The sequence below is a fragment of the Cervus elaphus genome, chromosome 14, assembly GCF_910594005.1.
Source record: "Cervus elaphus chromosome 14, mCerEla1.1, whole genome shotgun sequence".
NCBI lineage: Eukaryota > Metazoa > Chordata > Mammalia > Artiodactyla > Cervidae > Cervus > Cervus elaphus.
In genome coordinates, this window is record NC_057828.1 from 21,483,012 (window position 1) to 21,500,904 (window position 17,893).

The following is a 17,893-nucleotide window of genomic DNA, read 5'->3' on the forward strand; positions in this document are numbered from 1 at the left end:
CAGAAAGGGTGGGGGTGGGTGGGAAGTGTTTGGGGGAGCGGGGGCGGGGGGGGGCGGGTTCTGACAATATGGAAAGAGTGAAAGTTTGTAAACTCTTGCTTATGTTCTCAAAAACTAAACAAATTTACACAGCTGTCTGGGATGATTCAATAGTCTAAATGATGAGCTAAGTCACTAATTCTCTTGAAGCATTCTATTCCGTACAATGGGGGTAATAATTCTCTGCTCCATAGGTTTGTGATGAGGATCAAATTAAACAGTAAATGCCAAGGCTTAGGACAGTATTCAACACATTAAATTCACTTATTCACAAACATTTATTTAGCACCTACTGCTGTGTCATGGATTGTTCTGGGTGCTCAAGGTACAGGATTGCAGTAGGGAGAGATACTTCCATAGGAGCAGGACATAAAAAGGCAAATAAAAAGCAAACACTGTCAGGCAATGTAAGGTCTGTGGTGAAAATAAAACAAGGTGATGTGATGGTGTATTAGCAAAGCTGACCTAGACTGGGTAAGTCAGAAATTGCTTTTATTCAGGAGTGACATTCAGACTAAAACATGTTAATTATTATTATAATCACTGCTAGTAATTTCTGACACTATACTATAATACTGTACTATTATTATATTATTAAAGCTAATTATAATATATGTTATAATAAGCAACAAAATAATACAATTACTATTAATTAATGTTAATAATAACAACAAATTGTCACAACCAGTCAACTGTCAACTATTCTGTGTATTAATTACCCACACAGTAGATAAATTTCAGCCTCTGGTTGATTTTTCTCCTTCCTTCAAGTACATTCCTGGCTCTCCTAGTCCCATTAACTACAAGCATATCCTTGGGGAATGAAAATGCATCTTACTGTTAGTCTGGGGAAAAAAAAAACAAACCTTAATACCGATGCAAAAACCCTACACATAATGCATATCAAAGCCAAATATAAATTATTTCTGAAGTTATCTGCTGTTGTGGCTTATTGCTGCCAGTGTGGGCTCTTCTATTAGCATGGATAAGTGGGACCTGACCATATGTCAAGAGAACACGTCCTCGCGAAGTGACCTCATATATCAAACACACACCCCTGGGAGGCTCTGCCCTCCTAACCACAGTGACAGACTCTTCCGGTAGGTTTTCCTCTTTTTTTTTTTTTTTTTTACCTGTGACCGTATGCTGCCTCTTGTCAGTGGTGCCAGTGTAGATGAGACCTTTCCCGACCTGCCTGAGCTGGTACTCTTTAATGACGCCATTTGGCTTTGGAGGGACATGCCAACTCACATGCAGAGCCTCTGCACTGGGGGCCGTAACTCTAGGCGGAGGGATATTCTGCGGGATTCCTTGGGTGGTAGCTGCAACGACCTGAAAACACAGGAATTAAACAGCAATTTCTTGGAATAGTACACTAGGTATTCTGATCAATGAGAATGTCACTTTTGTTTTAAAATGTTGTTGTCTTAGCCTGGCATATCATTAGCGGGGCTTAGAGAAGCAGTCCCTCTTTTTAAAATTCTTTCTCTCCCATCCTATTCAAACAATGAAATCTGACCTTGAATGTATTCCGTAAGTCTTCGACTACCATTTATCACAACGGTTCAACAACAGTTTTGATGGCAGAGCGCAGTCCTCAGTTTAAACAAGTAAAATCTGGCTGGCAGACTGTCTTACTAGAGAACTCTTGATAACTCTCTTCCATATGGCCCATCGGTGTCTTTGCATTTTAACAGCCTGATTTTGTACATTTTAAGCACCAGTAAATTTGGAGCAAAACCCACATCTGAACTTGCTTGCATATAATATACTTTGAACAGTGTAAATGGGCAGCCTTTTTGCTACTCCTCCTATGATGCCCAGGATGACTTTATAGTGTCTGCACCAATGTTCTAGAAAGAGAACCAAGTGAGAAGAAAGAAAGGGTAAATCAACCAGTGATTTGCTCAACATTGTCAAAATATATTTGGGTGGAAAAGTTGGCTGCCTTTGTTTTTTCACAGAATTAAGTCTGATTTCGCTTTTTCACGGATTGTTTTGGCATCTGGTAGGAAGGAGCTGCGTTATGTGAAAAGCACAGAATCGTTCTAGGACCCTTTGGACCATAATTTTTGATTGGGCCAATCAGCTGCCATCTGTCTAGATGGCAGGGTGCAACTGATGGGTATGAATGAATGTTGTATTTGGATGGTTCTTCAACAGTGTTCAAAGATGCTGAGCTTCTCAAGTTTAAACCATATGAAAACTGCATTTCCTCTGACTAGTTTGGCATCAGTGAAATGGCTCTTCCCTTATTTTCCTCCCAAATTGTTTGATTGCTTCTTCCTTTTTCCATTTAGTGGCTCTCTCAAGGTGGCTGGTCAACTATGGTTTTTGGGTTTTGTCCCTCTGTCTATTGTTAAATGACCACATTCAAACTCATTGCTTCAAATTCCTCCATAGATCTTTCCAACAAATTTCAGTCACTTCTTAATCCAGCTTCTGACTAGACACTTTCACTTAAAGTACCAAATAATATTGCTCCAACAGTATGTGAACCGAGAACTTCCAGATGTACAACCTGGATTTAGAAAAGGCAGAGGAACCAGAGATCAAATTACCAAGATCCACTGGATCATAGAAAAAGCAAGAGAATTCCAGAAACACATCTGCTTCATTGACTATGCTAAAGCCTTTGACTGTGTGGGTCACAGCAAACTGTGGAAAAATTTTCAAGAGATGGGAATATCAGACCATCTTACCTGCCTCCTGAGAAACCTGTATGCAGGTCAAGAAGGAACAGTTAGAACCGGACATGGAACAACAGACTGGTTCAAAATTGGGAAAGGGGTACATCAAGGCTGTATATTGCCATCTACTTATTTAATTTCTATGTAGAATACATATGACATGTCAGGCTGGATGAATCACAAGCTGGAATCAAAATTGCTGGGAGAAATATACCTCAGATATGCCGATGACATCACCCTAATGGCAGAAAGTGAGGAGGAACTAAAGAGCCTCTTAATGAAGGTGAAGAGGAGAGTGAAAAAGCTGGCTTAAAACTCGACATTCAAAAAACTGAGATCATGGCATCTGGTCCCATCACTTCATGGCAAATAGATGGGGAAACAATGGAAACAGTGACAGACTTTATTTTCTTGGGCTCCAAAATCACTGCAGATAGTGACTGCAGTCATGATATTAAACGATGCTTGCTCTTTGGAAGAAAAGGTATGACCAACCTAGATAGCATATTAAAAAGCAGAGACATGACTTTGCTGACAAAGGTGCATATAGTCAAAGCTATGGTTTATCCAGTAGTCATGTATGGATGTAGCAATTGGGCTCTAAAGAAGGCTGAGAGTCGAAGAATTGATGCTTTTGAACTGTGGTGTTGGAAAAGACTCTTGAGAGTCCTTTCGACTGCAAGGTGATCAAACCAGTCAAATCAGTACTGAATATTCATTGGAAGAACTGATGATGAAGCTGAAGCTCCAAATTTTTGGCCACCTGATGCAAACAGCTGATTCATGGAAAAGACCCTGGTGCTGGGAAGGATTGAAGGCAGGAGGAGAAGTGGGTGACAGAGGATTAGATGGTTGGATGGCATCATCAACTCAATGGATATGAGTTGAGCAAACTCTGGGAGACAGTGAAGGACAGGGAAGTGCTACTGTCCAGAGGGTTGCAAAGACTCGGACATGACTGAATGACTGAACAACAACCATTCTGCTATCTTCTCCTCCTCTTAAATATATTTTTGAAAGCTTTAAAAATGTTAATCATTCTTTACTTTTAACTTTTCTTCTTTTTAAAAAAACTGAATTGTGTTAGTTTCAGGCATACGCCTAAATGACTCAGTTATATATATGTGTGTGTGTGTGTGTTTGTGTGTGTGTGTGTATTCTTATTCAGATTCTTTCCCCTATAGATTATTATGAAATATTGAGCATAGCTCCCTATGCTATACAGTAGGTCATTGTTTATTTTATATATAATAGTTTGTATATATTAATCCCAAATTCCTAATTTATCCCTTCTCCCCACTTTCCCCTTTGGTAATCATAAACTTGTTTTCTATGTCTGTGAAACTATTTTTATCTTGTAAATATGTCCTTTCTTACAAAGAAAAGACTTTGTATCCATTCTTTTAGATTATACACATAAGTGGTATCATATGTTATTTGACTTTCTCTGGTTTATTCACTTAGTATAATAATCTCTTGGTCTGTCAATGTTGCTGTAAACAGCATTATTTAATTATCTTTTATGGCTGACTAATATTCATATATATATACTATGAATATATATTTTTGTTTTTTGATTTGCTTGCAAAATGGCACCATGACCTACAAATTGGTCAAGCCAGATACTTTGAAAATGCCTATGATACTTTGTTTTTATTCCCCTACATACAGTTGACTACTGAGTTTTGTCAAGGCTGTTGGAGAATCCTTGCAACTGTTTTATTTCTCTATGTCAGACTCCTCTGTTTTACAAGAAATGGCAATTTTTGTTGAAATGATATTTAAATAGAATTTCTGTTTTTAAACTGAGAAATGGCTTGGGAATTATTATGAATTTATTGAAGACCAACTAAAAAGTGGTTGGTGAAGGGGATTAAGAGGATAATATTGGTTCAAGTTTTTTTTCTTTTTGTGAAGGAAACATTGATATTTGAATAAATCTCTCAGTGATCTATCCTTTCAGATGGAAGTGTTGGTACTCAGTTGAAATGCCATATGGACACCCTACTTTATTGGGGTGGACACTGTTTTCTGTCACTGGAAACATTACTCATAACCTGGACCTTCCTACAGTCTTAACACTGGGCAATTCTGTCTAGAGTTTAGGCAGACTCCTCTCACCTTGCTGCTGGTGGTACAGCCAGCAACTGTGCAAGCTTTCAGCTGATATGAATATTCCATAAAGGGCTGAATTCCTTCTGTATCAGAGAAGCTCAGTGATGTTCCTCGAAAACATTCAATCCCATTTCGGAGAAGAATGTAGGCAATAATAGGACCTAAAAGAGGCAGACAAATGCCTGAATTTGAGTGTGGGATTCTTTGAACTATTTGCAAACAAATTAGATGGCTTAGAGTTCTGAAGAAGTGGGATAATATAGCATTATTTAATTTTAATTTGCTATTACGTTGCTATGTTCAAGCAGTTCTTAATTATACTCACTTTTATAGAGGGGATAGATTCTTGACATAAATAATCAGAGTCAGTTGTTTATTTCCCCTCAACTATCAAACATTTACTTTCAAAACTATTTTGCCCTCCCATAACATGCTTTGCTTATTTGAAAGCAGCTCAGATATATGCTGGGATTCCAGGAAAATAATAATTTTGGGCTAAAAATTTGTGAGGGCTAATTCACAAATGAATGATTAGTTGGCACAAAACTGAAGTTCTCTTTTTAGTGGTTAGATGTATGCCAATTAAATGCATCTCACTAATTTCAGTTCCCTTATGGATTTAATGGGATTATGTTATTTCAATTTTAAAAATAGTTTAATACCATTTGATTGTATAGGTTTCTTCCAGCTTAAGACTATTACATCATCAAGATGATCCATTTTTGTCCACCTGGGGGGACTCACTCCTTCAGGCACATCTTCTTTTGTTCTGGCTCTAACCGCCTTGCTGAATCCTCGCCCATAGCGATTCCACGCAGAAATCCTATATTCATACATCATGTAGGGCTCCAGGTTCACATCTGGAAAGACAGAAAATCAGACAGTAAGTTTTTTCAAAAAATTAAAAAACTTTTTACCATCCTATTGAAAATGAATATCAAAACCTTTAATGAGCTAAAAATAAATGCTTAATGTTCTAATCCCAGTGTATGTAAATAAAAACATGAATGTCTTTACTTTCTGAACCATAAAAAATATTGTCTTTATTACAATATTTAGAAATATGAAAGACACAGAGATATGAAATTAGAGAGAATAGAGTTCACCTTTCTGAATAGAGAACTATGGATACATTAGAAAACAGATTGAAAAATAAAAGCATTCAACTAATGTATATTAGACGTTAATGCTTCCCAAGTTCATGATCTCTTCTGCATGAGGCAGGTTTGGCAACATTCTTTTATAATTTTATTATTATAAGCTTTACCAATTATTACATTGTCAATATTACTTTATTAAATTACTATATGAATTATAATGTAGTAGTTATGAGATACAGGAATTGAAACTTAGCACATCATAATACCATTTTAGTGAATAAAAATGAATTCACACTCCATTATACATGCTGTATATACTGCACTACATATTCTTCCTTCCATCTTCCACCAAGCCAGAAAACAAAAATCAAACCAACCAATCTAATTAAAACAACAAAGCCAACTTGCTGAGATTTTTGGTCTGGCTGAAGTTTTAGATAATCATCCACGTGATTCAATGGTGTCTCAAAAGTTGTCTGAAACATCTTAGTTCAATTCTAAGTTTTAATAACTTCAGAAGTACAAATGCTACAAATTTACCAAAAACATTCCTTGAAAGTTTAATTATTTAAATCTGCTTTCCATTTAATTAATTCTGTGAATTTTGAATATGTACATGTGTATTTTTCTGTGGCAGTTTCTGATAACTTTTTCTTAGACAGGAGGGTCAGAAGAGGTCCTCCTTGGCTGCCAGGCCACCTGCTGTATCTCCATTGGAGGCAGGTTAATTCTCAGCTCCGTCCACTTGGGTTATTTTATCACATTCTCTTTACATGCATCTCCTTACAATAAACCCTACTCTGCTTCTTTTATAGAATTAGTATGAAAATAAAATTCAGTAAGTTATGTTGCAGAACTTCATAAAATATTAATTGCTATAAAAATGTATTTCTGTCTTCATTTTTCTCAGGGTAACTCCTGCTTTGTACCTGTGATGACCACCACTGAGTTCCCAGATCTCCCTTCTGTCCAGAGACCTCTTGGCCAGAGTCTACATTTCTTAGTTACAGTTTGGTGTAATTGTAACCAAGTTGCAGTTTGGTGTAATCACATTACTTATCAACAATGGAAGGAGCATGGGAAGTGACATAGGCAATTTGTGCATTACTTTCTAAAGAGGAAATCACTTGCCTTCCATTTGCATTCTTATCCCCTTCTGATGGGCTAGAACTAGGGTGTTGGGTAACTCAGGCTGTACCACTTGGATGCATGATGAAGAATCTAGATCCTGAATGACACTGTGGGAGTGAGCTGCCCACCCACAGATGGTAACTAGAGTTTTGAATATCTTGTTATAATAGATTAAACTACTCATTACAAGTACCTATTATTCTGTACATTTCAAGCCCACGTTTCCATTTCTAACTTTATCTATGGCAGCTCTCCACACTTCATTTCTGTTCTTTCCTTCACTGTATTTCATTCTCCTTTGACTCTCTCATGTCTTATCCTTGTTTCTATATTCTCCCATGAGGGCTGGTTTTTCAAAGACATTCCCAGCCCATAAAAGCATTTTATTTATTTTTTTTGCTTTTGGTTTACACATAAGAAATCATTTGTTGAAATTTTACCTTACCTCAATCATCTCTCTCATTTCTCAGAGCTCTTTGTTCCTTGCCAGAATTTTTAACTCTCCTTCTTTCATCTTTAACTTGCAAACTCAGAATCATTTTATACATTACATGGTGTGACTATTCTGATAATTGAGGATGTTGGGTATTAGGGGGTGTATGTTTGTTCAATATTTACTTGTTAACTGCTGAAATGTCCCATACATATTTGTCTTCATTTTTTTTAGCTGACAGAACAATCCTTCCAAAAATGTGTATATAACTGTGTCATTCCATTGCTTAAAAAGCTTTACTATCCACTCGTTACATAAAGGTGAACTCTTTAGTGTGGGCTCAAAGGGCTTCATTATATGACCCCTGCTCTCTGACCTCTTCTCCATGACTTTCTCTGCCTTATACATGCTACATCCATATTGAGGTACTTTTGTTTTTCAGACATGCTCAGCTTCCTCTTGCTTCCTGTACTTTGCATGTGGTTCTCTCTCTGCCTGGATCACCTCCCATTAACCTGATAGGCTCCAACTTGTCCTTCAGTTCTCTCCTCAGGCATAATATCCTTCTTGAAGTCCTTCCTCCTTCCTTACCTCTCCAGTCTGGGTTAGATGTCCTTGTCATTCTCTTCAAAATTATCCTATGCTACCCTCTATCATAGAACTTATCTGCACATCATTTCTCATATTAGAGGTAATTACATATTTGTTTCCCCATATCTTCCTATTAGCTTCAAATCCCTGATGGAAATTCCTATTTGTTTTAAAGGTCCTGGTATGAAGGGCTTCCCTGGTAGCTCAGAAGGTAAAGAATCTGCCTGCCCTGGTATACTGACTGGTTATTAGTAAGGATTTAATAAACTTTTTTGATAAATAAAGGATTGTATGAATAAATGAATTTTGGTCAGCACTGGTGGTGGTAGGTTTAAATTGCCAATTTCTAAAAAGAACTGGCTTTTTTAGTCTAAATTGGTCTCAGTGGAATTTGAGCATCATTTGAGTGCTTAAATTTTTACATGAAGAAGAAAATTTTGTCATTTTTCATTTTCAATTTACACTGTTTTCCAGTAGGCAAAATGATCTGAAATATGGTCACTAAAAGCTCTCACAATATTATATCAGTAGTTGGAAACAACTATTCTCTTCTGCAGAGGTCTATCGCAAATATGTCACAAAAATCCTTGAAAATCTTGACCCTGCTTAAAAAAGGCAGATAAAAGTAGAGAATCCTCTTAGAAGGAAACATAATAAGTTTTAAATGAGGGTTCATTAACTAAATCTATAACAGGGGCTGGGAGGAGACTAGTGGTCCAACTGTCTTCTATCCTGAGGTTTTTCCCAATTAAAGGCATTACAATAAATATATTTTGTTTGTTTAAAATATGACAATCTAAAAGGTAAACAGGGCTGTTCTTTTCACATGGATATTTCAATTTGATGAGAAAGATGAGACAAGTGTCCAGATGTCTATGAGGCATGGTAGGGGTGGTGAATGGCTTGACCATGTGTCACAGGAGCACAGAATGGAGAGGGGGCTGGACTTGGGAAGTCTTCACTGAAGACGTGAATTCTGACCTTGTCCTTGAGTGTGACATTTCAGGAGGAAGGAATAGCTTGAAAGAGGTCTGGAGCACCCAGAAAGGAGCCCTACACTGTGTGGAGTCTTCTTACGTTTGCTGCTCCTAACAATGACGTGACATGAACCTCACTTTTCCCACACCAAGTTACTTTTTTTCTTTTTCTTTTTTACAGATCTGACTTTTGGTTTCCTCATCTGTTAAATGATCATACATACCTGATTGCTTTGAGGGTAAATTAGATAAGGTTTAAAAATGCCTTGCACAAAGGTGGGGGGAGAGGGGGAGGAATAGGTTGGAATTTTGGGGTTGGCAGATGCAAACTATTATATATAGAAGAGATAAACAACAAAGTCCTACTGTAGAGCACAGGGAGCTATATTCAATATCGTGTGATTAACCATAATAGAAAAGAATTTTAAAACACACACACACACACACACACACACCCCGAATCACTTTGCTGCACAGCAGAAATTAACACAACATTAAATCACCTATACTTCAAAAAAATGCCTAGCACAACACTGGAACTAAATAATAATTCAGTAATTATTTAATAATTCAGTAAACTTGATTTCCCTTCCGTCCCTACCTAATCTGCTCCCTCTCCTCCCAGTATCCCGCCTTATTATTTTCCTTCTCAAGATTTGCCATTAGTCCCCAAAGAGATTATGGGAGAGCACAGCCTCTGGACACAGATTGAAGAGGAAAGGGAATACTGATTTTACTGAGCACTCTGTCTCCTCCTCAGGATAATGCTGCCAGGTCTTAATGAACAGACGTGTTTCTGCATCTTTTCTGCTTGCAAGAATAACATTAACAACATTCATTCATGGCATTTGTTGAAAGCCTGCATTCAAACTTCTGAGTAAGAAAATTGGACTCATTTAAAATTAACTGTGTAGAAATCCCTTGCATTCCTATACACTAACAATGAGAAAACAGAAAGAGAAATTAAGGAAACAATACCATTCACCATTGAAACAAAAAGAATAAAATACTTAGGAGTATATCTACCTAAAGAAACAAAAGACCTATACATAGAAAACTATAAAACACTGATGAAAGAAATCAAAGAGGACACAAATAGATGGAGAAAAATACCGTGTTCATGGATTGGAAGAATCAATATTGTGAAAATGAGTATACTACCCAAAGCAATCTATAGATTCAATGCAATCCCTATCAAGCTACCAACGGTATTCTTCACAGAACTAGAACAAATAATTTCATAATTTGTATGGAAATACAAAAAACCTCAGATAGCCAAAACAATCTTGAGAAAGAAGAATGGAACTGGAGGAATCAACCTGCCTGACTTCAGGCTCTACTACAAAGCCACAGTCATCAAGACAGTATGGTACTGGCACAAAGACAGAAATATAGATCAATGGAACAAAATAGAAAGCCCAGAGATAAATCCACGGACCTATGGACACCTTATCTTCGACAAAGAAGGCAAGAATATACAATGGAAAAAAGACAACCTCTTTAACAAGTGGTGCTGGCAAAACTGGTCATCCATTTGTAAAAGAATGAAACTAGAACACTTTCTAACACCATACACAAAAATAAACTCAAAATGGATTAAAGATATAAATGTAAAACCAGAAGCTATAAAACTCCTAGAGGAGAACATAGGCAAAACACTCTCTGACATAAATCACAGCAAGATCCTCTATGACCCGCCTCCCAGAATATTGGATATAAAAGCAAAAATAAACAAATGGGACCTAATGAAACTTAAAAGCTTTTGCACAACAAAGGAAACTATAAGCAAGGTCAAAAGACAGCCTTCAGAATGGGAGAAAATAATAGCAAATGAAGAAACAGACAAAGGATTAATCTCAAAAATATACAAGCAACTCCTGCAGCTCAATTCCAGAAAAATAAATGACCAATCAAAAAATGGGCCAAAGAACTAAACAGACATTTCTCCAAAGAAGACATACAGATGACTAACAAATATATGAAAAGATGCTCAACATCACTCATTATCAGAGAAATGCAAATCAAAACCACAATGAGGTATCATTACATGCCAGTCGGAATGACTGCTATCCAAAAGTCTACAAGCAATAAATGCTGGAGAGGGTGTGGAGAAAAGGGAACCCTCTTACACTGTTGGTGGGAATGCAAACTAGTACAACCACTATGGAGAACAGTGTGGAGATTCCTTAAAAAACTGGAAATAGAACTGCCATGTGACCCAGAAATCCCACTTCTGGGCATACACACCGAGGAAACCAGATCTGAAAGAGACACGTGCACCCCAATGTTCATCGCAGCACTGTTTATAATAGCCAGGACATGGAAGCAACCTAGATGCCCATCAGCAGATGAATGGATAAGGAAGCTGTGGTACATATACACAATGGAATATTACTCAGCCATTAAAAAGAATTCATTTGAATCAGTTCTAATGAGATGGATGAAACTGGAGCCCATTATACAGAGTGAAGTAAGCCAGAAAGATAAAGACCAATACAGTATACTAACACATATATATGTAATTTAAAAAGATGGTAATGATAACCCTAAATGCAAAACAGAAAAAGAGACACAGATGTATAGAACAGACTTTTGGACTCTGTGGGAGAAGGCGAGGGTGGGATGTTCTGAGAGAATAGCATTGAAACAAGTATACTATCAAGGGTGAAAGAGATCACCAGCCTAGGTTGGATGCATGAGACAAGTGCTCAGGGCTGGTGCACTGGGAAGACCCAGAGGGATGGGATGGAGAGGGAGGCGGGAGGGGGGATCAGGATGGGGAACACATGTAAATCCATGGCTGATTCATGTCTATGGCAAAAACCACTACAATATTGTAAAGTAATTAGCCTCCAACTAATAAAAATAAATGGAAAAAAAGTAAAAAATAAAAAAATAAAATTAACTGTGTATACCATAAAAGGTCACAAAACTAATTTATCCCTCTGTTCCTTATTCTCTATGGGCTTACTTTAAAATAACATACATCCCTATTTAAAGTTAGACTTAAAAATTTTAAACTACTAACTTTGAACAGTTCCAGATTGTACTTTAATTACCTGGTAACTAGCTGGCGCCTAAGTATGATGGAATTAATTGATATGAGGTGAAGGAAGGCGATGAAGTCAGAGGGAAATAAATCTGCTTTTTCAACAGCCTGTCACTCTCTAAGGCATAGGCAGGTGGCTCCCTCTCTGTTACCTGTGAAGGAGAGTGTGTTTACACTTCCCGTATGAACAGTTTCTTCAGCAGATGAACATAGTTCTTCCATTGATTCCTTCCTGATGGAATTGTGAGAGCCTCTTATCACAGTACAAACATGGCTGGTAAAGTTGAAGTCGCACCTGCCGCAGTGTGCCGTGGCTTCCATGGATGTCGGGCAGAGGGTTCTGCATGCTTTCGTTTCCTAAGTCAGGTGGTAGAGGTGGGAAGAGTGGGGGAAAGGGGGAAGAGATTTAAACCTTTCATTTAGACATGTGTGGGCTAGGTTTCTACAACTCTCAAATGAAATTTTCTTCTGCTTAGTTCATGAGTGACTGTCTCAAATTCTTAAAAAGAAATGAATGCAGTCTGTATTACTAGAAAGAGAAGTTACTTTGAAATGACACAGATTTAGACTCATAATCCAGTTTTGCAACTTATTAGTGCTGTGACCTTGAACAAGTCTCATACTTTCAAAGCCTCAGCTTCTTCCATGAAAGGATGGAAGTTCAATTTACTATATGGATTTGTTGCATGACTCAAATGACAGAATGTAAATGCTTACACTTCATAGATACGCTATAAATAATAATAGTAGTCATTATTTTATAATTGTTACTTTCACACTTTCCTGATGAAATTTTAGAGAAAAAATAAAATAAAGAATGTAAAATTTGAGAATCTGTGCTTCATGTACTCTTGGGAAAGTTGGACCAATGAGAAGTATTCTACATTCAAGTTTTGTAAAATTTAAATATTTAATACACTGTCATTATAATCATTATTATTTATATGTACAAACTTTTTATCTGGTGAATCTCTGGGCTTTTTATAGTTATTGATAAGTACAAGTAGGCTTTAATTTCAGAAAATGAAATACTTCATCATCTGAAATTACAGGAGAGAGAAATAAGGCAATATTTCTACAAGGCAAAGTTCTACTTCATTTTCCTTTTATATAAGTAGCATAACTTATTTAAAATCATTCTTGCTATTTAAAAGTGGTCTACATTGAATCTCTCTATTATCTAAAATAAGTTAATTTTCCCAAAGATCATCAAAATAAAGCTGCTCAGAAAAATGTAGTTGGATTTCCACTTAAATATGGTGAATTGAACACATGCATTTATCTTTACTTCCTTTTGCTGCTGCTGCTGCTGCTGCTAAGTCGCTTCAGGTGTGTCTGACTCTGTGCGACCCCATAGATGGCAGCCCACCAGGCTCTCCTGTCCCTGGGATTCTCCAGGCAAGAACACTGGAGTGGGTTGCCATTTCCATCACTTCCTCTTAAAGCCCAACCAAATGACAATAAAGGAATATAGAAAGTTTAAGGAAGAGAACTAACACCTATTTTTTGGGATGTGGATGTATGTGGCAGAGACAATGGTATGTGACCAGGGATGTCCATTTTTTCCTTTTCTCCCTAGGAACACGATTTTCCAGTCTGACTACAAGAGGAGTCACATGACCAGAAATGTTGGTGTTCAGAAGAGATGCGTTCTGCATCCAGGGAAGACCCTACATGTACAGTCATCCACTCTTTCCCTTTTCTCACAAGATGGAAGGGACTTGGGTTCCTGAGACGTTGCATGGAGGGGAGCTTCTGAAATCGCACTGGACTAACCTGTGAAAAGTTAAAAAAAATTCCTTTTGTTGACCCACTCCATACATGAGGACATCTGTTTTTACCTTGGCATTGTTCGATGGTGTTATAGAAAAAACGTAATTTAGTGTTTTGAAGTTGAATGGTTCCTTAATAACAACAACAAAACCCTAAAGTATAAAGTGGCATTGGCTTCAGGTTAAGCAAGTGGTGGCAAAGAAATTCGTAGTGAGTTTTGGGAAGCTGAGAAGCTCTGTTATGCTGTGGCTAAATGTTTGGCAATACTCAGCCCTGGGATGACTGTCAAAGCAAGCCAGGTACTCCTGAGTTCACTGCTCTGAGCAAGACAGCATGGGCTAGTACATGAGCCTGTGTACATGTGTGGTTATGGCTGCATTTGGCAAAGTATTAAAAAATTGAGAGAAACTGAGAAAATAATTTGTGAGGCTTAAAAAAAAAATGGAGAGGGTTCCTTGGAAGGTATAAGCCAGAGTGGGAAAACTAAATAAAAGTCTGCATATTGCTCAGTGAGAACCCCTCTTTTCTACTGGATTCCTCATATGGTGGCTGGCTATGTATCCCATCCCAACCTAGGATGGAGCACTTAAGGATACTTCGCTAAGTACACCTATTGAGGATTCTTGGTAATGTGATTTATTGACAAAAAGCCATCTTGCCATAATGAGGGCCCTACTGTGCTCACCACCAATGGATTTCTACATATAGCAACATGTTAGTCAACCTCCAATGGAAAAAAAGAAGTTTAAAAACATAGAAAAAAGAGTCAGAGGAAGCAAAAACAAAACAAGGAAAAGAAGAAAATGAAATAGTGCCAAGCTTAAACCACAATGGAGAGGAATATGAAAAAGCACACACACACATACACATAAAACTGAATCACTTTGCTGTACAGCAGAAATGAACACAACACTGTAAATCAACTATACTTCAATAAAATAAATGAAAAAAACCAAAATTTTATAGGCAAAAAATAGTATCACACAAACAAGCAAGACAATTCAAAGGACAAAGCAGACAAACAATTTATAAAGCAACAACAGAATGAATATTTTCAGAATGAGAAAAAAAGACATTTCATGGATGAAACAAGAGTAGGATGCCATAAATAAGTAATAATTGGCAAAAAAGAAAGAGTCATCAAAAACTTAAAGAAAAAAAAAGATTTCCCAAAAAACTCCACAACAAATCAATAGAAAGGTGGAAAGATAAAGTTAAGGCAATATCTTGCTGCTGCTAAGTCACGTCAGTCGTGGCCGACTCTGTATGACCCCATGGACGGCAGCCCACCAGTCTCCTCTGTCCCTGGGATTCTCCAGACAAGAACACTGGACTGGGTTGCCATTTCCTTCTCCAGTGCATGAAAGTGAAAAGTGAAAGTGAAGTCACTCAGTCCTGTCCGACTCTTCATGACCTCATGGACTGTAGTCGACCAGCCTCCTCCGTCCATGGGATTTTCCAAGCAAGAATACTGGAGTGGGGTGCCATTGCCTTCTCTGAGGCAATATCTTATAACATTGAAAAAGATGAGTCAATGGGCAAGAAACAAGAAGGAAAAAAATTAAAATACCAGTTAAGGAAGTCCAGCATCCAACTGATCAGTGAAAAGAGAGACAAAAGAGGGAACAAATTATCAGAGAAATAATAAAATAGCATTCCCCAGAACTGAAGACCATGAGGCTCCATCCTGAAAAAGTCCACAAGAAGTATATCATTATCAATATTAATAATAATGGTGATAATAGCATATACATAGAGGCACATTGTCATGAAATTTTAGAAAAGCAGAAAAAAGAGGACGTCTTAAAAATTGTCAGGAAAAACAACATGGTTACCTACAAAGAAACAGGAATCAGAATAGCAATGACAGTTTAAAACATTCAGGAAAGGATTCAAAATCCTGAGTAGAAATAATTTTTTTTCTCTTGAATTATACACCTAGACAAACTATCAATCCAGTGGGAAGGAGAATTACAATAATTTCAGACATCAAGCTCAAAATATTTACCTTTCATGCACCTACACTCAGAAAGTCAATTCTTCAAAAAGAAGGGACATTTGGGGCTCAGAACACAGAGAGAGCAACACAGAGGAGGAGGAAAGGGAATTCCCGAAGAAACAGCTTTGGAAGACTGGCTGGGACAGCCTTGCAGAAACCCCACAGAGACCCAGTCCAGACTGGAGCAGGAGTTGGAAGACTCCAGGAAGGTCTTCAGGAAACAAAACTGAATCTAGAGATTGAGTTTTCCCTATGACATACTGCTTGATTCAGCATTTAAAAAAAATTCTCCTGATCACAGTCATTTAAATATGAATTTAAAATACAAGTGTTAGTTGGCCTTCATAGAGCCAATTCAAGCCACCTTAAAACATCACAGGTATATCCTGAATGTCTTCTTGTAGTGGAAGCTGTGTCTTCCTGACCAAAACCAGATGCCTGGGAACCAAATGTGAGGTGGACAATACTGAAACATATAAATGTGAATGAGGCTTCCCTGGTGGCTCAGCCAGTAAAGAATCTGCCTGCAATGCAGGAGATCTGGGTTTGATTCCTGAGTCAGGAAGATCCCCTGGAGAAGGAAATGGCAACCCACGCCAGTGTTCTTGCCTGGGAAACCCCATCAATAGAGGAGCCTGGTGGGCTACAGTCCATGGGGTCACAAAGAGTCGGGCATGACTGAGCTACTAACACGATATGAGGTGTGAATGATGGTGTCATTTCTGAAACTAATGGGTTTTCTATCTTCATTTTTCAAACATGAATGCCCTTTTAAGGAGAGATCTCTACATAGTTTCTTCCTAACTCATTATTTCAAAGGCATATTCTTGCAACATTACCAGTTCTTTAAGACTAAAAATATTACTTAAGAAAAATATCCTAGTCCAAACTTCTGAAAACACTGGCCTGGAATAAACTTAAACTTTAGAAACATGCTACTGCTGCTAAGTCACTGTATTTCTTTCATAGAACTGGTTAATTAAAGTTTTGTTCAAATCAGACAAATTTTTAAAATTTACTCATTTTTAATTGGAAGATAATTGCTTTACAATGATGTGTTGGTTTCTGCCATATATCAACATGAATCAGCCATAGTATACATATGTTCCCTCCCTTCTGAACCTCCCTCCCACCTCCCACCCCTCAAGCTTGTCACAGAACACCAGATTTGAGTTCCCTGAGTCATTCAGCAAATTCCCACTATCTTTTTTACAAATCGTAATGTATAAGTTTCAGTGTTACTCTCTTAATTCAATTTGTCCCACCCTCTCCTTTCCCAACTGTGTCCACAAGTCTATTCTCTATGAAATCAGATCGACTTTTAAAAAATTTTGTAGACAAAAAACCTATTTTTATTGAGCATTTTGTATGATTATTCACGTCTATGAAGTATCTATTCTCTTCAACAGTACTAAGTGTTAATATTCATTGCTGCAAAGTGCTTGGCAGGGCCCTAAAACTCTCAAGACTTACGGTCCGTTCCATGTCCATGATGTTCACACAAAGATTGTATAATTACTTCAGTCATCAAGATCTCTTCCATTGTCTTTGATGAATGTAGCCGTTTTTAGCCATCTCCTAGTGACAAATAAATGTTCCTAGTCCTTTCCTTAAAATGGTGGGTTTCTGGAGTCTGCGGTCAAGTTTAATGCTAACAAATAAGGCATGGCTGCATGTGAAGCATCTCAATGGACAGACATAAATGATGTGCCCATAGGCTTACTCATTTTTGTGGTTGGCTAGCTTTTGCTGAGCTTGCACTGTTTCTAGGAATATGAAATAAACACAACTAAGTGAATCTTCTGGACCTGAATTCTCTATTAAAAGAAAGTGAAGTACTATGGTTGGGGGACTAGAGGGAAGAAGCTAAATTTCTTCTCATCTCCATCCACAACACCATGCCCGCTCTTTCAGCATCTCAGACTTTGTGTCTGCACTAATCTGAAGTGCTGGTAAAGCTTCCTGAGAACAGCTAATCATTATTAATTCCTTTAGA

The 17,893-nt window shown here is 37.5% G+C and overlaps 1 protein-coding gene across 1 annotated transcript in view; it reads right to left on the reverse strand.

Moving 5' to 3' along the window:
- The window catches only part of USH2A (usherin), an 890,339-nt gene that overhangs the window by 193,688 nt on the left and 678,758 nt on the right, over positions 1-17,893 (reverse strand). The window contains exons 52-55 of the mRNA XM_043922807.1: positions 12,278-12,482; positions 5,507-5,704; positions 4,851-5,005; positions 1,173-1,371 (exon numbers count right to left, since the gene is read on the reverse strand). Of these exons, the coding sequence (XP_043778742.1) occupies positions 1,173-1,371; positions 4,851-5,005; positions 5,507-5,704; positions 12,278-12,482 (757 nt within the window). The remainder of the gene's footprint in view (positions 1-1,172; positions 1,372-4,850; positions 5,006-5,506; positions 5,705-12,277; positions 12,483-17,893) is intronic.